This window comes from Lissotriton helveticus, chromosome 7, assembly GCF_964261635.1.
Source record: "Lissotriton helveticus chromosome 7, aLisHel1.1, whole genome shotgun sequence".
Lineage (NCBI taxonomy): Eukaryota > Metazoa > Chordata > Amphibia > Caudata > Salamandridae > Lissotriton > Lissotriton helveticus.
In genome coordinates this window covers 859,085,698-859,107,123 of record NC_136068.1, presented here as the reverse complement: position 1 = coordinate 859,107,123, position 21,426 = coordinate 859,085,698, and the positions used below count along the sequence as shown (strand labels likewise).

At 47.2% G+C, this 21,426-nt stretch overlaps 1 protein-coding gene across 2 annotated transcripts in view; it reads left to right on the top strand.

Annotated features, from left to right (window-relative positions):
• DOCK2 (dedicator of cytokinesis 2) overlaps positions 1-21,426 on the top strand; it is a 2,042,522-nt gene that overhangs the window by 857,419 nt on the left and 1,163,677 nt on the right. For both annotated transcript variants that reach the window (XM_078653374.1, XM_078653373.1), the window contains exon 24: positions 8,038-8,108. In XM_078653374.1, the coding sequence (XP_078509500.1) occupies positions 8,038-8,108 (71 nt within the window). The remainder of the gene's footprint in view (positions 1-8,037; positions 8,109-21,426) is intronic.

Below are 21,426 nucleotides of genomic sequence, written 5' to 3'. Positions count from 1 at the left end.
GGAGGATCCCTTTCCTTCCTAGAACTGCTCGACCTGCCAACTTCTACCTTTCTTCCATTATCAAACCAGCACTCATGGCGTGGGACAAATTAGCTACACAAAGTGACCTTACCTCATTTCCCGCCCCCGACTGCTATAGAAGGGAATCCCGAGTTTACACCGGCATTGAACTCAACAGACTTCCACTACTGGAACAGGCCAGGATGTTGGTTGATTATTTGACACAGAGCCCATCCAGTTTGAAACCCTCCAGGTAGAGACCAGGATTCCCGAAAGTGAGCGTTGGTACTACATGCAAATACGCCACTGGGTGATGCAACCGTCAGTCTGCCCAGAGGTACAATAACACCTCACACCCTATGAGCGCTAGCTGCTCTAAACCACTATGAACTCACGCTCAATCACACAGCTATATAAACTTCTAGGAACGGTGAGCTCACCCACTAAAACGGCAGGCCAACTTAGATGGGCATCCGAGATCAGGTGTGAATTGTCCACGAAAGAATGGACAGATATTCACTACCACGCCGGGTACACAGCCCATAATATGCCAGGGATTGAAACAGCGATAACGATTATAACATATTGGTACCTCACACCAACCAGGCTCCACAGATTTGAACCAACCAAACCCACGGATTGCTGGCGGCAGTGCTGCCTTCCAATAAATCAATCAATCATATCACTTGTAAAGCGCACTACTCACCCATGAGGGTCTCAGGGCGCTGGGGTGGGGAATGCTGCTACTGCTCGAAAAGCCAGGTTTTGAGGAGTTTTCTGAAGGTCAGCATGTCGTGGGTCTGCTGTAGGTGGATGGGGAGGGAGTTCCAGGTCTTGGCGGTGAGGTGGGAGAACAATCTGCCGCCGGAGGTCGCTCTTCGGAAGCGGGGGACTGTGGTGAGGGCAAAGTCGGCGGAGCGGAGCAGGCGGGTGGGAGTGTAGAAGCTGAGTCGTCTGTTCAGGTATGTTGGTCCGGTGTTGTGGAGTGCCTTGTGTGCGTGTGTGAGGAGTTGGAGGTTATCCTCTTGTTGACGGGGAGCCAGTGCAGGTCTCTCAGGAGGGGGGTGATGTGGCTGCGGTGAGGGATGTCGAGGATCAGGCGTGCACAGGCGTTCTGGATGTGTTGGAGCCGTCTCAGGAGTTTAGCCGAAGCTCCTGCGTAGAGGGCGTTTCCGTAGTCCAACTTGCTGCTGACGAGGGCCTGGGTGACCATTCTTTTCATATCAGTCGGGATCCACTTGTAGATCCTGCGGAGCATGCAGAGGGTGTTGAATCAGGAGGAGGAGACGGAGGTCTTCAGTGAACCAGCTGGCTTTCTTGTTGGTGTCACTATTGGAGGGTTTCTTGATCGGGGCGAGGGTATTGGCGCAGTCGTTGATCACTGTCTGAGGTTGCGTGCGGCGGTGTAGGGGTCAGTGGGGTCGGCGGGTGGACTCTGGGCGAGGATGGTGGTTAGCTGGTCTTCAGTGACTTTGCTCAAGCAGCGGCGAGGCATCTGTTGGGTGCGGTGGTGCGTGGTGGGTTTCTTGAAGGTGAATTGGATGTAGCGATGGTCGGTCCAGTGGAGTTCGGTGGTGTGGTTGAAGGAGACGTGGGGGCTTGCTGAAAAGATGGGGTCAAGCATGTGACCGGCGGAGTGGGTGGGTGTAGTCCATGGAGGCATGTGTGCTGACGAACTCGGTGATGGAGTCGCTGAACTGTGGTTGAGGTCCAGGGGGTCTGTAGATGAGGGTTCCTCTGAGGGTGGTGTTGGGGTTGGTGTGGACACGGAAGTGCAGGTGTTCGGCTGTGCTGAGGGTGTCGTCGGTATTGGTCGAGACTCTGAGAGTGTTCCTGTGGACAATGGCACTTCCTCCTCCTGCTCCATTGGTGCGGACCCTGCGGGTGATCTTGTAGCCTTCTGGGATGGCTATGGCTATGTCGGGTGCCGAGGTAGGGTTCGGCCAGGTCTCCGTCAGGAAGGCGACGTCTGGGGAGGTTGAGTCGAGTAGGTCCCAGAGTTCAACGGCGTGTTTGCGGGCGGAGCGGGTGTTGAGAAGGATGCATCTGAGGTGGTTGGGTTCTTTCCTGGTCGGCAGCATGGTGGGCCGGATGCTTGTGAAGCTGCAGTTCCGGCAGGTGAAAGCTCTCTGGGTGTGATTCGGGGCTGCCAGGAGGCAGGTGTGTGATCATCCTGTGTTGAGTGCATGGAGGGTTCTGGCATCGTAGCGGTGTCGGGCGTCGTGGCGTTTGCGGGGTCCAGGGGTCCTGGCACTGGGCGCGGTCCAGACGCAGATGGGCTTGCCTTTGGCACGCGGTCTCCATATGAGGGGATGTGGGAGGGAGGAGCAGCTAGGAGGCGGGAGAGGGGTGGAGAATGGGATTGCAGGGGGGCGAGGCCACTGGGACGCAGCGGCGGAAAAAACGGGCGGGCCGAGGAAGAACTGGGCACAGGAAGGAAAAACAAGTTTAGGCAAGAAAACAAGTACAGGCACAGAGGAATAAAAACAAATCTGGGCAAGAAAGCAAGTACAGGCACAGAGGAATAAAAACAAGTCTGGGCAAGAAAGCAAGTACAGGCACAGAGGAATAAAAACAAATCTGAGCAAGAAAGCAAGTTAGGCACAGGGGAAAAATACAAGATTAGGCAAAAATAATGCAGGCAGAGCCGTGCAGCAGCATGGGGAGCGAACGGCCTGCAAGCAGGGTCAGAGGTCGTCAGGCACTTTACTTCTCATTCTTTGGGATTGTTCGGTATTAGCACTATACTTGACGAGGGTTCTCAATGATATTGACACGTTCCTGGACACAGAACTCCCGCGATTCCCTGCCTATATCATGCTGGGCCTCCCTAGCACCCTTACCTTTCCACTAAAATCACGCAGAGGCAGGCAGATTGTCTTAGTGCTGTTGGCGTCATTGCAAAACATACTGGCGCACTGGGGCACAGACCACATCCCAACATATCAGGGGTGGCTCCTAGATTGTGGTACATCATAGGTATAAAACGAGTGAACCTAACACTACTGAATCAAAACTCAGCATTACACAAACTTTGGAAACCATTTTTGATTCTCCTAACATCAGAGTTCCGGGAACTTACCTGCATGAAGTATCTTCGCTTACTGTGGCTTGCAGAGCCCCCGTGATGCCCTGTTCCCAACCCTGAGGTGGGAGGGGTGGATCGGGGGGAGTACATATAAGAAGCACTGTTGGTTTGCGGCAGCCCTGGTCCAGGGTGGGGTCGGAGGGGGGCGTTCAAGGCATGTTAGACAAATATGTAATCCTCCTGTGGTTACAGGCCATACCGCCTAAATGTATACCATAATACTCTTTGAGCTTTTTTTTATCAAAAGGCTTATTTGCAAATCTTTAACCCTTCAGATTACTTTCGAGGTAGTCCCTTATTTTTCATTTGAGTAGGCAGGCCATATGTTTGTGTTGTGCTTTGCATTTCTCCTGTTTCCTGCCTTATTATCCCAGCTACAGGGGCCCACTTTTCCCCGTTAGAAGTTAATTTACAGCACCATGATGCATATGTATACCATGGTACTGATTCCCCAAAGCAGGCCTTTGGGCACTAAGGATACACAGGGGCCTCCACCTGGACTCCCGCCAGCATGTTTGCCCATGCTCTCGCCTCTGCTGCTCAAACCGGATTAAGGTTCTGCACCTACTTTGGTCCCAGTGCCAGTCCCTGCACAGCCCCTCAAACATTGATGCTAATGGCTCAAATGCCATAGGAAGTGGTGCATCCCATAGTGGTCTACGATCCTAGTCTTGACCTTAGCCAAGGCTTTGCTTCAAACCCACCTGAGCCCAGCCCATTGGAAAGTCTTTTCATTCTGACTCTTACCACGCAGGTATGCACACAGCTAAAACAATGTTTTGCATCCGATTCTGATTATAAACAATACTATGATGATGGGGACCAATTTGTCACACAATATGATGAGGGTAATTAGTATCAAGAATTGCAGGATGCTAGTTGACTAGACACACACCACCCCAGTCACCGGACTCGTCTTTTCCTCTGGATCTGCAACAGAGGACAGCTCATCGGTTGCCGTTGTAATTAGATGAGCTGCATATGTCCTCAATCTACAGCTTCTAACCATGAATGTTGAGTCTAATGTCCTACCAGAGGTCCTTCAGCCTGATCTGGCTCTTACTAAACCTCTCCTGCCCTTTGATGAGGCTGTTAACATTGCACCGATGGACACATGGTAAAAACCATGACCTGGTCCCAGAGTCATTCAGCAGTTTGCTCTTCATGAAAGACTAGCTCCAGGAGGCCATACATTTCTCACATAGAGATCTTGGTGGTTCCAAAGTCCACCAGTAGGATTATCCCTAAAAAAAAATTATAACTCCACCTGATTGAAAAAAAGGGATTTGAATGTGGATTTGAAATGTTTGGCAAGTGCAAATTTCCTTCAATAAGCTTTATCCTATGCTGAGTGAATGCCAGTGGCATTCTTTGCCCCTTCACCAATACTTTATACATGGTCAGTCAGAATGTATTGGTGGTCCTTGAGGACTTGTGGGTGTCTTTAGTTCAAACTTTTCAGGAAGAACATGATGCAGACAAAGTTGTTATCAACTTTGGTCTGGACATGACTGATTGCTGATTTGGGCTATTGGCAGGAATGTGGTGCTTGAGTGCTTGCTTGGATGAGATTTGCAGGCTTTTTTTGGGAATGTCCATGCATTCAAAATGAATTTGACATTTGATTGGTCTGAGCTCTTTTTTGAGAAAGCAGATTAACCCCTAGAACGATTTAAAGAGAGTCATGCCACGACTTGCTCTTTGGGTCATTCTATACCTGATAGACCGTTCCCAACATTTTTGTCCATTCTGGGGATACAACAGGGTCTGCCAAGACCATCCATGTCAGGTCTCACCACTCACTCAGTAAACATCTCCGCCCTTTCAGATTTTGAGACTAGGGCTTCCAGAGACTACCAGGAGGAACAACGTACAGCTCAGTCCCCCTCTCCTCCAGCAGCCACATCTTCAAAACTCCTTTCATGTGCCCTTTCTGAAGTACAGTTACTTTGTAAGAGGCAGGATTTGCTATTTTTTCTGAGTGTCAAGCCACTACATACAACTGATAAGTCCTACACATTGTCCACTGTGCTTTGCCCTTCCATTTCATTCTACTCCACCGCACCTTCCACTCCCATCAGAGTGACTGACAGAGGACCACATTGCAGTGGGAAATGCCGGCTCTTTTGCCCAAGGGGCCATAGAAAGAGTTCCAGACCCGGAAGCATGAACTTGTTGTTACTTCTGCTACTTCTTTGTGTCATATAAGGACGGGTCCTCCATCCTCTTATAGACCTTCATCCTCTCAACACATTTTAGCAAATAGACAAGGTCAAGACATTGTCTCAGGTTGTCTTCTTTTGGTCCTGGAAAATGTATGGTAATGTTGGACCTGCAGGACACTTATTTTTACATTCTGATCCTACAGTCCCACACGGTTTATCTGCAGTTCAAAGTGGGCCAGTTGCATTTTCAGTTTGCATTGCTCCCTTTTGGTTTCACCAGTTCCCGTTGGGTCTTCGCTTGAGTGATAGTTGTGGTGGCAGCTCGTCTGAGGTCAAATGTTCCAATCTTTCTCAACCTCAGTCACTAGCTGTTGATATCGAGCATGCCCCAAGCAATCCTAGTCCACCTTTAGATGACAGCAAACCTTCTAAAATTATTCAAGTTCACTATCAATATGCTGAAGGCACACCTGTCTCCTTTACTGATGCTCCAGTTCATCGGAGCCACCTGGATATGGTGCCGTTTCATGCTTTTCCCTTGGAGTGGAGAGACCAGGACATCTTCTTTCCTGGATTTCGGGGAGTATGATGTAGGCTACTGAAGCTGTTGGCCTACTCCACTCTGCTGGGGTTCTGCAGTGGGATCTGAAGTTTCAGTGAGTCCAGCACCAGGGGAATCACGCAATATTGTTAACTTTAATTTTATTCGACCTACGATTAGGTATGTGCCCTATTTGACAGCATGTTTGTGCTTCTGAAACAGATTAGTTTTCTGTCTGTTTTGATTGCTGCAGATTAAGTTTTTTTTATTAAATTATACAGTACAACCATTATTTACCTTGTACTACGATGACCCCATTTTAAGCAGAAATATTTGTTTTTCCCTATGTATTTCGCCTAGTATTGAAATCAGATTGGAAGCCCACCATAGTCTTCAGTGTAACATGCAGCAATTCAATCTCTCTCCTTCCATAGCCAGATTATGAGTTAGGAGTAAGCATTTGAGTTGCTACAATGATCGTTTCCGCTCTGGTAACTCCATGCTTGTTTACTTCTTTTATGAGGTAAATACTGTGGAGTGAAAAACAACACACTTAAGTGGATTTACTGGGCGAAAAAACCCAGCACAGAATTCCCAATTTTGTAGGTTTAATACTCACATTAACAGCCGACTCAAAGCAGGTTCCAAATGGGAGAAATGGCATGAGGCTAGGGAAAAATATATTATGGCAGGGAGAAACACTGAATGTCCCTTTCTTGCTATAATAAAAAGGTTGGGGTGGAGCGGAGATGAGCTGTAGCTGGTATTCATGATGTCCAGTGATTTGTGTCCAAGAAACCTGGATGTGGGGACACTGGGACATTTGTGATCAGGCATAGCAGTATGCCATCCGGGGATACCATTGCCCCCAACTTATAATCTGCACCCTCTGTGAATCTTCATGGCAGACACCCTGGATAAGGACCTTGTGGTGATGTCCAACATGTGTGTGACAGACTGGCTCAGGATCCCTTATCACCTGTTTCCTCGTTGAACTTCTGCACTTGGTCCTTTTGGAATGAAGGCACACAAGCTTGATGTTCTGGAGAGTTGCTTCAGTATTTCAGGATATTGGACCACCAGCATGTGGCATTCAACATGAGGCAGAAGGTGAATGATGTATTGACTTAGTTGGAGATGAGAGACAATGTAACGATTCTACCTCAAAGTTGTACCTCATAATTGTGGCCCATAAGTCTAAACATATGGATGAAGTATACTTGTGTATGCACATGGGCCTTCTGAAAACCACAATCCACATGGGAAGCCATTGCATAGCCACCATGTTGGAGAGGTCAACAAGTAGCAGTGGTTTTGCAGCGTTAATCACAACCTTGGATAACATCAGTTCTTCCTCCATTGAGAGTTGTGCTATATCATAATTTTTCCCACTCATATTGATTTGCGTTGATATATGCACTACAATTGGAGGTGCCATGGAGGTCTTTCTGAACTGTGTAAGGGAAGTGCTGTCTGGCATGGTAAAGGTGAATAATGCCATTGAAGAGCACCCTGGCAGTCCAAGGGCAGTATTTTAGAGTCTCCAAGACTGTGTGTTGACCCTCATTTGTGTGAATTCTTAAAGGTCACCATAGGCTTTCTTGGATTCTGGTTCCCAGATGGCTGGGCATCCCAGACTTAGTGGAAGTGGAAGAGGACGATCTCAACGCGGCTGCCCCACCAGCCTTTTTCTCTCACAGTTTTTTTTTAGAAATCTTCACTTACTGTGGGAGTCCCAAAAGTAAACCCCTGCAGTTTAGACTAGTCCACGATGTATAAGTTGATCTAAATGATATAAAATTACTCCACTGATGCCGTAGTCTGATGGAACGAAACAAGTTTGACCATCTCTTACATACACTAGTCTACCAGGCCAACAGTGCCACGTGTCTACGGGCAGCCAAGACATCAGCACACTGTAATTAACACATGGTGTCATTAGAAGCTTTATGAATAACATATTTTAAGACAGATTGTTCATAGTCGGTTATGGCATGTAAAGTACAAAACAGTCTAGAACTCTCCCCCCCCTCCACTTCCTCTTTTGTAACTGTCTCTCATTATGCACTTCTTTGGATTTAAACTATGTCCTCTGCGATTCCAGAACATACATTGCTTGCGGCCCTATATTTTGAGATATGTTCAAGCATTTACTACACGACCAGTTTTGCTTACGAACTTGAATGTATGTGACAAGAATCGTACCAGCACCGTTCTTGAACAATTATTACGTATCTTCCTAGGTTGCTGCTTTGAAATATTTACCCACAGTTCTTCATGATGTTGAGACGGTGTTTGATGCGAAGTTGCTGAGGTACGTATTAACAAAACGAAAATCATAACCACAGTATTTTTTTTTGATGTTGCAATAAGTTTCCAAGGCTTTGAATGTTTTGTAAATGCTAGAAATATTTTCAAATAAACCACTGGCAATTTAATTTGCTTGATTAGAAGGGTTTGATTTGTTTTTTAGAAACGTAGAGTGGTGCCCAAAAGAACATGTTCACCTCTACATTCTATTCAAGTAGTATGTCTCCTTTGAACTTTGAGAAAACATACTTATGGCTTTTTAAATAAGGAATATATGTTATAGTACGAATTCACTAGTGACGATCCCTACTGACGATATAGATTTTCAAGATAAAAAGTTGGTGACATTAATTTATATTTATGGTCCATTCAAGTTCCTTTGTGTTTTAATTTTTAATTGTGCAAATCGTACTTTGCTGATCCAACAGTTTTATCTTTTTCAAACCTGTCACCTCGTTAGTGATTAAGGCACTGGTGATTGTGTACTAAACGTTGCTGCTTACACTCGTTGATGTGTCTACTGAAAGAGAAAACACCCTTTAGTTACCTACACATTGAAACCCACCCCCTAAATTCCAATCTAAAATGACATTATCCCCAAATACAATATTCTCTGTGGAATGGAAAACCCAATTAAAAACGTGCACCCAAAGTAATGTATATATTGTTTACCGTGCCCACCACCAATTGAGTACTTTCAGCCTGATTCATGAACCTAAATTGCGCTCGCAATAGCTGCGAAAAAGCTATTGCGAGCGCAATAGTCAAAATCGCTATTCATGAAGGAAATAGCGAAATCGCTAAGCCAGAATAACGAATTCGCTAATATTTTCCCAGATTCCTGTCAGCCGTCCAATTGCGATTCGGAAATAGCGAGGAACCAGCGAAATTGCAAATAAAATAGCGAAACCGCAATATAATCGCAATTGCTATTCAAGAAACATCGCTAATACCGAAAATCCCTTAAATCGCAATTAGCGAGGCGCATTTTAAGGACAACCCAAAGCAGGTGGTAACCATCAGAGCCCCTTAAAAAAATATTTGAAAAACCGTTACCCAATCAGGAACAGTTGCTGGCCTGACCAAACACACTTAAGGAGATGCTGCAGCAGCATAAGGATTTTCACAATGCCAGGACTCTACATGGTGGTCAGGCGGCGAAGGCTACAGCGAGCAGCACGGAGGAGACGCAGAATCCAGGAGAGAATATTCCGCCAGCAGGTCACCCTGCTGGGCCAAACCAGAGAGCAAATATATGCAAAGTACCGCCTGAATGGGGCAATGATTATCAAGCTAATACAGGACCTTGACCCCCTGATGCAGCACCCAACAAGGCGTACCAATGCCGGGCCTACACATGTCCAGGTATTGTGTAGCCTGCACCTGCTGGCCTCCGGGAGCTTCCAGGGGATAGTTGCGGCTGCTGGGGGGATATCCCAGCCCACCATGTCCCGCTGCCTACGGAGTTTCCTTGACCCAATGCTGACCCAGCTATACCAGCACATCAAATTTCCCACCAGCCAACAGGATTTGGATGTGACCAAGCAGCAATTCTACAATGTTGCGCAGTTCCCACATGTGATAGGATGCATTGACTGTACTCACATCCACATCTGCCCACCATCTGCTACGGAGTACATGTACCGCAATCGCAAGTCCTACCACTCCCTCAACATCCAGATGGTCTGCAATGCTAAGTCATACATCACGGACATTGTGGCACAGTACCCGGGGAGTACACATGACTCCTTCATATTCCGGCACAGCGGCCTCCACACACGACTGGCCAGGGGAGACTTTGGTGAAGGACACCTACTTGGTAAGTACACTTGCCCCACAATGTCACACTGTGATGTAGTATCTGCGCTGCACAGGCACTCACCCTCTGCTCCTCTCATGCAGGTGACAGTGGCTACGCCCTCCGTGAATACCTCCTCGCCCCATACCTCAACCCTGTGACACCACAGCAACGGCGTTACAATGTAGCACACATACGCACAAGGAATTGCATTGAGCGGACATTTGGGCTACTGAAAAGCAGATTCCGCATACTGCACAAGACTGGTGGGGCCATGTACTACAGTCCTGATGTGTGCTGCCGCATTGTGGCTGTGTGTGCAATACTACACAACATTGCTACCAAGCGCCGGATACCTGTAGAGATCTCTGGCAGTGAGTCGGAAGGGGACGACCGGCCACCTGCACATGTGCGTCATGCACGCGGGGAGAACCCAGCTGAAGGACACAGACACCGCAACCACATCACAATGAACAGTTTCTAGTGCACCCACTCCCCTCACCCAACAATTCACAATTGCATGCCAATGGAAATAATGACAGGAGGCCGATGTATGATGCAGGAATAAATATTATTGTTAAATGCACAATAATAATGTAATGTCTCCATTCATCAAATGCTAGCAGTATTGCGCCATACTGCTCCTAACAAAACACTGGACATGCTTGTATCAGCAGCATGTCCCAGACAATGTACATGAAACTCAATTGCGCCTCCGGTGCGCAGCACCCAAACGCCTCTCGGGCTCTTCCTCTTGGACGGCAAGTGTCCCTGCATTGGGCCTGGTGCTGCGGCGTAACACGCCAACCAGTGAGGCAGACAGGCTGCTGACACTGGAGGTGCCCTCACTGGTGTCGTCCCCCCCCCCATTGCCTGGCCCAGTAGGCTGGAGTGCCAGCACGGCAGTGGTGACCTGCTCCAACACTCGTCCAACATCCTCAACGCATTGGATCAACTGCTGCTGCTGCGCCAGGGACCGTCGTGAGAGCTGGGAGGTAGCATTCCCGATAATATAGTTTGAGCGGGTGTAGGCTGACAGCCGCGTAAGAAGCTGCCGGTGGTGGCGGCGGGCGGAGTTGCGCTGCGATATGAGCGCAGCAGTGTTGGCCTCCATGGCTGTCGTCATGCTCTCAATCCTCTCGCCCACATAGGCCACATTGCGGCCAATGTTGTTGAGCTGCAGCTGAATAGCCCCTTGCCGTCGTGCCTGCAGTTGGTGTATGCGTAGCATCTGGCGCTCAATGCTCAGGCCTGGCACGCGCACAGCCATCCCCCTCCTGCCGCTGCGTGCTGTGTTCTGCTGGCGATCCCTGCCATGCCTGCTCTGCTGGCTGCCCACAGTGGGTGTGCGCACTGTCACCAGAGTAGCTGCACCAGATGTAGATGGTCCAGCTGGTGGTGGAGTTGTGGTTGTCAGAGGTGCTGCGCCTGATGGTGCTGGCGCAGTTGCTCTTGGTCTGGCTGCGGGGAGAGGTGCTGCGCCTGATGGTGTTGGCGCAGTTGCTCTTGGCCTGGCTGCGGGGAGAGGTACTGCGCCTGATGGTGCTGGCGCAGTTGGTGTTGCCCTGGCTGCGGGGAGAGGTGCTGCGCCTGATGGTGCTGGCGCAGTTGGTGTTGCCCTGGCTGCGGGGAGAGGTGCTGCGCCTGATGGTGCTGGCGCAGTTGGTGTTGCCCTGGCTGCAGGGAGAGGTGCTGCGCCTGATGGTGCAGGAAGTGTCGGTGTTGGCACCTCCTCGGCATCCTCTCGTGCATCATCAATAAACAGCCTGTCGCTGTCGCTGCTGTTGTCAGCGCCACCTGTGGGGGGAATAGGACGTACATTAATTGCATGTATCTGTCACACGTGCAGTTGCTACATGCATGCTGGATGACAATCCCTGCCTGGCTTTGGCATTGCGTACTTTGGGACATGTGAGGCTGCATTGGGGTTCTTGTACATTGTGGGCAGACTACATGTCCCACAATGCTTTTGGGCATGACCTAATGTGCATTGTTTGCATGACTTGGGATGAATATGGGAGGCTATAGGGCCATGGCCATTGTTGGGGGACAGGGTCGCAGTCGCATGCCACTTACCTTGGCTGTCTTGGCTGGGTCGGGATGAGTCCAGATTGACGACCCCTATGCACGCCTCTGGCTCCAGAGTGTCCTCCACGCGGTCCTCCATGGGGGTGTTGGGAGGGACTGTTGGATCTCCGCCCCCAGTAGCCTGGGTCTCGCCCAGCCTCTCTGCCACCCTCTTCTTGGCACGACCTCGGAGGTTGTACCACCGCTTCTTCAGCTCATCCAGTGACCTGTGTGTCACGCCCACAGCGTTCACTTTAGCAGCTATCCCAAGCCAGATACGACGTCTCTCCACCTCCAGCACCCTCCTGGAGTCCTTCCCAAATAGTTTGGGGTGGTTCTCAACCACTCCCTCAATGAGGTGCTCCAACTCCTGTTCGGAGAACTTTAGCTTCCTCTTGCGCCCGGGGTCACTGGGCCCTGGTGCTGGCTCCTCTGACATAGCTGCAGTAACTAATGGGTGGGATTAGCAGGTTTGGAGGTGTCCTGGTAGGAGCTCTGTTCAGCTGCAGCCTCGAGATCAGTCTAACAGTACTGAATGGGGGTGGGAACTGCCTGCTTCCTGGTTGTGATGTCATCATTGTGCTCGAAAAGCGACTTCCCGTTTTAGCGATCTCGCTACTAGCGAGATCGTATTTTTCGATCTCGCAATTAGCGATCTCGCTAATAGCGATATCGCTAAATCGACACGGATTTTGAGGGTAATAGCGATTTTTCTGCGATTTTAGTAATTCGCTAACGCTTTTTGCGGCCGGGAGCGAATCGCTTTTTTTTCTCGCTAACTATGATGAATGCCGATCTGCGCTTTTCAAATAGCGATTCGCTGTAAATCGCTATTTGAGAATCGCAGATTCCCTTTTTCATGAATCAGGCTGTTTATTCTTTCCTGGCAAGCACTAAACTATAGTTCTAACATGGGTGTAAGGTACACTGTATTTTGCAAGACAGTCTCCCCTGCGTTGTCAAACCGCTTCCTTCTTGGAACGAAGTCCAGGCTGGTTGTTGCAATTCAGGAGGTTTTATTGTAGTTAGTTACATGTTCTGTAGATCAGCCCCACCATGCTGCTCACCCCAATCTCAAATGTAACTTCTCCTCAAAGACACCCAACATTCTTAAGCGCATCATCACTGCAACATTCCACTGGCTGAGCAGGTGGTGAACATTGAGTAACAATAACATGGACAGTATACTGTGATACTACATGTCCCCCTTTCTTATATAACAGAAACAATTTAGATGGTAAACAAAAAAAAGAACCATAAAAGAGGAAAGAATAAGAGGAATAAAGAAACAGCAAAACGATGCAAGGAAGTGCACAACAAGGAGAGAGCAGAAAGATAGGTGGGAGTAGAAAAAGCAGAAGCAACAGATGAAAAACATAAATAAACAGACAAATATAACCCATCCTCCCTTCTATAAATTTCAATAGAAAAAATAGAAAGACACAGCAAATAACAACGACAAGAAAGAGAATAGACGTGAAAGCACCAATGACTATCTCCAGGCACACCTACTGGCCAGACAGGTGTGCGAGGAAGCAAGGCATTGAAGGAGAAAGAAAGAAAACAGAGAAAAAGAGGAGAGAATACAATAAGATCACTCATACTTCCCTGTTAAAATTGTAATGATAATATAATGTAAACAACATTGCATAGGGAAATAGACCACATTTTCATATTGTAAATGTAACCTTGAATTGCAAAATAGAAAATGTAAAACAATAAGCCATAACATTGAGAAAAAAAACAACAAGTGGGATTAAGACCCAAGAAACACTCTATATAAGAGTAAGGACATACCCAAAGTATGCGAGTATGGGACTAAAACCCATGAAAAACAACCTCATGTAGAGGTCATATGCTATGCACTGTAGCAATGGGACTATGACCCAAACGACACACCCTGTGTGGGGTAACAGTACAAATAGTCTGTGCAAGGAAAACCTTGTATAGAGGTCCAATGCTGTGCACTGTAGTAGTGGGATCACAACCAATAGGACACACCCTATGTAGGGTACCAGTAAAAATAGTCCGTGTAAGGACGACCTCGTGTAAAATTCACATGCTATGCACTGTAGTCATGGGACTAAAACCCATACTATTGTTAACTGACATATATAGGTCTGAACCTAAAACGTATCTGCAAGAAAAGAGATGTGTAAATAATGCAAATTGGACTAACACCCATGCATAGGTGCCCAGAAATAGTAAAGTAGGAACGGTAAGAAGGTCAAAGAGGGCAAGTGTACTGTGAGCAAATAGGACTAGAATCCATTGTCATCCCTACCTAGCGAAGAACAAACAGTAGAACACACACAACCGTGTGTGGGAATGGAGCATAATATAAAATGGAGACAAGCATTGGAAATGCAATAGGTCTCGCACCATTAGAGTTAGTGTTTTTAGAATTGTTTATGGGTTTTTTTTGTAAATGTTTAGCATTTTTGTTTCCTGTAGCCAATGCTAAAGTATTACAAATAAAAAAAGCCATAAACATTTCTAAAAGCTCTAACTGAAATGGTCTGAGAACTATTGCACTGTGTGAGGGTGAGGGTGAGTGAGGGTGAGGGTGAGTGAGGGTGAGGGTGAGTGAGGGTGAGTGAGGGTGAGTGAGGGTGAGGGGTTGAGGGTGAGTGAGGGTGAGTGAGGGTGGGTGAGGGTGAGGGGTTGAGGTTGAGGGTGAGGTGTTGAGGGTGAGTGAAGGTGAGTGAGGGTGAGGGTGAGTGAGGTGTTGAGGGTGAGTGAGGGTGAGGGTGAGTGAGGGTGAGGGGTTTTGGGTGAGTGAGGGTGAGGGGGAGTAGTTGAGGCTGAGTGAGGGTGAGTGAGAGTGAGGGTGAGTGAGGGGTTGAGGGTGAGGGTGAGGGGTTGAGGGTGAGGGGTTGAGGGTGAGTGAGTGAGGGTGAGGGGTTGAGGGTGAGTGAGGGTGAGGGGTTGAGGGTGAGTGAGGGGTTGAGGGTGAGGGGTTGAGGGTGAGTGATGGTTTGAGGGTGAGGGGTTGAGGGTGAGGGAGGGTGAGTGAGGGTGAGGGTGAGGGGTTGAGGGGGAGGGGTCGAGGGGGAGGGGTTGAGGGTGAGTGAGGGTGAGTGAGTGAGGGTGAGGGGTTGAGGGTGAGTGAGGGTGAGGGGTTGAGGGTGGGTGAGTGAGGGTGAGGGTTTGAGGGTGAGGGGTTGAGGGTGAGTGAGTGAGGGTGAGGGGTTGAGGGTGAGTGAGTGTGAGGGGTTGAGGGTGAGTGAGGTTGAGGGTGGTTGAGTGAGGATGAGGATGAGTGAGAGTGAGGGTGAGTGAGGGGGTGAGGGGTTGAGGGTGAGTGAGTGAGGGTGAGGGGTTGAGGGTGAGTGAGGGTGAGGGTGAGTGAGGGTGAGTGAGGGTGAGGGGTTGAGGGTGAGTGAGGATGAGTGAGAGTGAGGAAGATCACCTGCCAATGTGAGCCCAGCATTCACTCGAAAACTGAACTCCAGTTGTCTTACAGGAAGTATGCAGCGGGCGTAGATAAATGGGTGAATAGTTGCGACAGTCAGAGAAAGTGTATCAGGCCCTGCGAAGATTATATTTCTATAAAGCGTACTGGAGCTTTACAAGGCCCCTTACTATGTCAAACTCAACCCTACTTGTTGGGCCCTCCGAAGGAGGTGAGGCTGGGTTGGAACAGAGGGAATCGAATCAGTAATTCGAAATAGTGCTCCCAGACATGTCACATTGGCGCTAGGCAGGAGTAAGTACGCCATCTCTGCAAAGAATGCTCATCAAACCAGAAGGCAAAATGAATATAGTTTCTACCCTGGGAGTCATCCATTAATTCGCCCCAGAAGTAAGGCAATGCAAGAACTCAGTTAAAGACGGTGCGAGATAACTGTATTCTAAACTTTTTTTTCCAAACAAAAGGGGGCAAGAATTGTTCAGTTACAAAACAGCTGAACGAACTAAGTAGTGCAAAACATACAAAATATCAGGCAATAACTTTGGAGCCACGGTGGCTTGCACTTGAAATCTAGTAAAGCAAGCTTTGCCAAACAATGTCCACAATAATGTCACTCAATGGTCAGTTTGTGGCATTGTTTTAGAACAGTCGACGTTTCGATCCCTAGCTCCTAGATAAGGGGGATCATCATCAGGACTAATTTAAATACAATTGCCTGGTGTCTATCGTTGGAGCCTGTTGGGATAAGGAACAGGAAAAAGGGGGGAGGAAAAACAGAAAACAGCGACCTGTCAGAATTACTGTAATAGTTGCATTTCAATATGTCAACAACTGGTGTAGGGATCAAGTGCCACCATATTTGTAGACAACATAAGTTAAAACAATGTTGGAGTCGGGTACTCGTGCCACCTGTGAGATGTGTGCTCCTAGATAGCACTTGTGCATGTCAGGAAAACTGCTAGCTTTGTGTTATTCGTGGCGAGGTATACTGTGCAAGTGTTTTCACAAGTGTTCAAGAAGGTGATACTTATGTTCTAATGGATTTATGGGGGTGATCGAGTGTATGCGGAGGGTCAATTAATTTAGTGGCGAGACGTGGGAAGAGAAGTTTGCAAGGCGGCAGGGTAAAGTGAACGAATGGGCGGAACTTCGTAAATGGACTGCCTTACCCTAGTTCAAGCGAAATATTGCTTGAATCCGAATGATTAAGGTGTATAGAGCGCTGCGTCATTCCTTTTGAAAGAAAGTGATGAATGTCAGGGCTGGTTGCCGGGCATATGGCGTCAGAAAAGAATGTGAATAGCCAAGGGTTGAGCATTACCTTTTCTTCGCTCAGTGCGGTCCTTGGAAGTGGTTCCATGGTTCGTATTTGCTCGGAGTGGCTGGTAGGGCAGCTTAACCTCGCTGATTAGCGGTTTCTTGCTGTTGGAGCTGGGGAGTGGGAAAGGGTGTAGGTTGTGTCAGCGGTGCCATCCTTTACCATTGAAAGGTAGAAGGCATGGGGAGCACAAGGGTGCGCTCAGCATGATGATAAGGGCTTACCTCTTAGGAGTCTCGTGGAGGTTGCAACGGTGTGCGGCTCCGGTCCTCGGCACAATGGCAGGATAGTCTGAACTAGGCTTCGAATAAAAAAAAATGCGACACGGCGGGCAGGGGAAGGGGCGGAGCGGGTAAAATAAACAAACGAGACGGAGGGAAGAGAGGGGAGGGGGGAGGAGAAATGCGACACGGCGGGAAGGGGAGGGGGCGGAGCGGGTTAAATTAAACAAACGAGACGGAGGGAAGAGAGGGGAGGGGGAGGAGAAATGCGACACGGCGGGAAGGGGAGGGGGCGGAGCGGGTTAAATTAAACAAACAAGACGGACGGAGGAGAGGGGAGGGGGGAGGAGAAATGGTACACAGCGGGAAGGGGAGGGGGCGGAGCGGGTAAAACAAGACGGACGTGCACGCGCTTTTAAGCTCAATGCGCATGCGCATTGAGCTTAAAAGTCACGGGCACTGCCACCGCCACGATTCCTTGCAGTGGATAAAGAGTGGATAAGCCCCCATAGCCCCCATAGTCTCGCTTGCTCGATGCGCATGCGCATCGACAGGCGAGACCTAAAAAAAAACATACCCTTTATAAGGGTTACCAACACAAACTTTTGTGAATGGGATTCGCACCCTTTGGACCAATCCCCACATAGGGGTCACATAATGCACTGTGTCTGAATGGGAGTTAGTACCTATCCCCAGGCCCATCCCTGATGCAAGAGAGTATCCCGTGAATGCCACCCACTAGAAGACTAGGACGTCCCTTAAGTAAGGGAACCTAAGCTGATATTGTAAATGTTGTTAAACTTAAACTCTGGATAGATTTCCAGTAATGTAACCTAATTGGCTCTGTAGATGAGAAATGCATTAAAACAATATTGAAGTATGCAAAAACAAAAGCGATATAAGTACCATTGAAAACTATGACACACCCGGTGAGCGACCTCTCACCCGAGTTGTGCTGCAGTGAACAGACACTAGCACTTTGCCCCCATAAGAAACATGTTAAATTAAAGTCACTAAAATCACCATACGGATCTAAACTTTACAAGTTGTGCCCATTAGATGGAAATAGTTAAACAAAAGAGACAAGTAAGACTGATAAAGATTGTCCAAACGAGAATTAGTGCTGCAACCAAAGGCTATAGGGAAGTCCCATGTCTAAGAAATAAATGATGTAAACATGTCTACGGTAAACGTGTCACCAATCTCGAGATGTAACACGCCAAATTCTTTCTTGGTGTGCGTGTCACCATTGAACTAATACCTTAAGAGAAGAGAGAGAGTCATGGAATGCTGCAGAGTCGAGCTTTGAAGTGAAAGCGGGGCCAACATGAAGCTTTAGAAGGTACCAGCCGAGAAGCTGAGTCAAGTGCACCACAGGAGCGAGGCAAGTAAATCACTAGAATGCTGACTCCCCTGTGACACACACCGACCGTGAGCTCCAATGATGATTGCTGGACCCAGGGCACTGAAGGTCAAATTTTCGTAATTTCCCACTACCCTCAAGATGGCGGCACACATTGGACGTCGTGCTGAGTGGCAAAAGGCATGACCAGCCACCAGGACGTCCTATAGAATTATACAATTGCGGACTGGAAGGGCTGTATTGGTGGTGTCATGGAGACTGACGTGCGACTGTTAAGGAGATAAGAACGTGTGTGCACTGGTAGTCTTGTGGCAACTTTTTAAAACAAAATGTCGAAGTAGCGGTTGAACTGCCAAATGTCATGGGGAAGCCAGGGACAAAATAAAAAATAAAAATAGTCTTACCTCCACAAGTCCTCATATCACAAGCACATGTGAGGTGGATGACCGGGAGGCTATCATTTACTAAACGACCTTCACCAGACTGGCTTCATTTGAAGCACAAACGTTGAAATGACTAAAGTTGACTGTGTGCGTGTGAATATCACAGGTCGGTTTTGTGCAGGTCCTAGTATGTAGGGATCACCGCTCAAGTGAAGATACGAAACATCTCATAGATGCCAAGGAGAACATAAAAGCATTATGTAGGCACCTCCCTTCTAGCGCACACATAGGAAAGTAGACAGGCTTGGTGTAGGTTAAATGTCCATGTAAATCACAATGTTCCGTGCATTGTGAGACCACATGTAGCATGTCAAAATGAAGAGGCTTACCCTACCGGAAGGCACAGTATGTGTAGACGTTGCCACATGAAACTGAGTACAGCACGCTTTGGCTGGGGCTGTCTGATGTAATGGACACTGGTGGGGCTGCAAGGCATGTTGATCCAATTTGCTTTGATTCCTTTGTGGCTCCTTATGTTTCTTAACATCCTCTTGCAAAGCAACTTGCGTTGTGTGAGAGGCCTCAGGTGGCCCAGACTTGTTACCGTGCATTGTCTTGAACTTCTTGGACCAACTGTAGAGTGTGGGAAAAACTTCAACTCATTTGCACGCTTGGGTTCGTATCCCACCCTCGTAGGAAAATAAATGTAGTAACAAAGTCCAGGCTGGTTGTTGTAATTCAGGAGGTTTTATTGTAGTTAGTTACATGTTCTGTAGATCAGCCCCACCAGGACCAGCCAGCATGCTGCTCACCCCAATCTCAGCTGTAACTTCTCCTCAGAGACACCCAACATTCTTAAGCGCATCATCACTGCAACATTCCACTGGCTGAGCAGGTGGTGAACATGGAGTAACAATAACATGGACAGTATACTGGGATACTACATGATCTTAGCAAAAAAGTGCACATGAACATCTACTCATCAAACTGTACTTTGTCCTTTGGTAATTCAAACTTGTAGCACCAACCAGACCAGCGACCATAGAAACCATCACAACCTTAAGAATTGAGAAGCTATGAGGAAAAGAAGCAGGCTTTGATGTAAAGATGGAAAGTAATAATATGAAGTATTCTGTTTGATTCAGCCCCATGTTCTCCATCACTGCATAGTTTGGCTTACCTGGAACACTGTTGCCTTTTTCATAGCTGTCACTATCCCATCAATATTCCAGTTCAGCAGAGATTGAATAGAAAAGCACACTTGGATCTTTATATGTCCGAAAGAGCTTTCAGTCACAACTTAACTGTATTCTAATACTGCTCTACTGCAAAACCTGCCCATGCAGGAAGAAACAGGATCAATTACACCTCATATGCATGCTGAAGGTCAGGTGAAAACAATTAGTCCCCTGAAGATAAAATGTCATTATTCTCATGGGCTTTTTGATGTATAAAAGCAGATATGCAGTTTATAGTGAAACACTGTTTTTCCCCTCTACGACAATCTTCTTGCTGTGTCCCAAGAACCCTATATTGTGTATGTATGTCGTCATATTGCTGGTGTGGAAAAATAAGTAGGGGGAATGCCTGCTTGGTAGCCTTCTGCATCTCTGAGCTGTCTGTTGTAGTCTGGACTGCCTTAATCAAATATAGGTAAATACCATGGGCAAAGGCTTGTTTTTGCCAGGATTTTTAACATGCACCAATGCCCATTTCTACACTAATGTTTTCTACCTCATCTGTAATGTGTCAAATAACCATGTAATGTTCGTTCTCATGTTTTGTGTGTGTGAATCCCAGCACGGACCCTGGACACTCGTAGTTGGCGACGCTCCATATTCTAAATTTACCTTAAGCAAAAACATTATAAATATTTTCCACTTATAATGACATGTATGTGGTGAAACCATGTGGTCCAACTTTGAATTTGACAATATATCTTTGGTTTTAACAATGGTGACCTCAAACTCTTCTCAAAATCATTGTCAGAAAGCTGTAACTGCTTGTCTTTCAGCATTCAAAGTAATTCAACAATAATCATGTCTGTGTCTTCCCTCTGTCAGGGGATTTGTATGTCCACTGACCTTTGGCAACCTGATAGGCCAATTTGCTACCACCTTCACCTCATTGAAAGAGATTAAAATGTGACAAAACTCAGCTTCATATGAATTACAGCTTCTGAGTGTCTACCCATGGGAAGTGGTAGCACAGAGTATTCTTGAAATACCTCAAGTGCCAGAAAGCACTAATCTTGTAGTCTGGATCCAACGGGAATTATATATTCATCTGCACTTCACTGCATCTACAGTTCCCTATGCAAACAGATGCAGTATGTAGGCAAACTGTAAGCAAAACAAAGGCACTTGATATTGACACTTTAATTCGTCGGGTTACCCAGCAAGTGAATATCTAAAGGCAAACATTGGTATTGAACAATTACAGCCCATTCCCTATTTCTTTCTAAAGAACTGATATACATTGAGAACATCTCTAGTTTTTTTACTCTTTGTTTTGTTGGATACTGGTAACTCAGAAACACTGAAGCATAAACAATATCGTTATACTCAATGTTATACCACATTAGGCACAACCTCACTATTTCTATATTAAGGCAAATATTTTCAAACTATAAGTATATGCTTGCTGCAGTTGTGTTAAATATATACGAGATAGACTTTGGGAAAATAAAATGAAAAGAATATTCATCAGTATTATATAGTATAGTATTATATAGTATAGTATAGGTGTCTGGCCCTA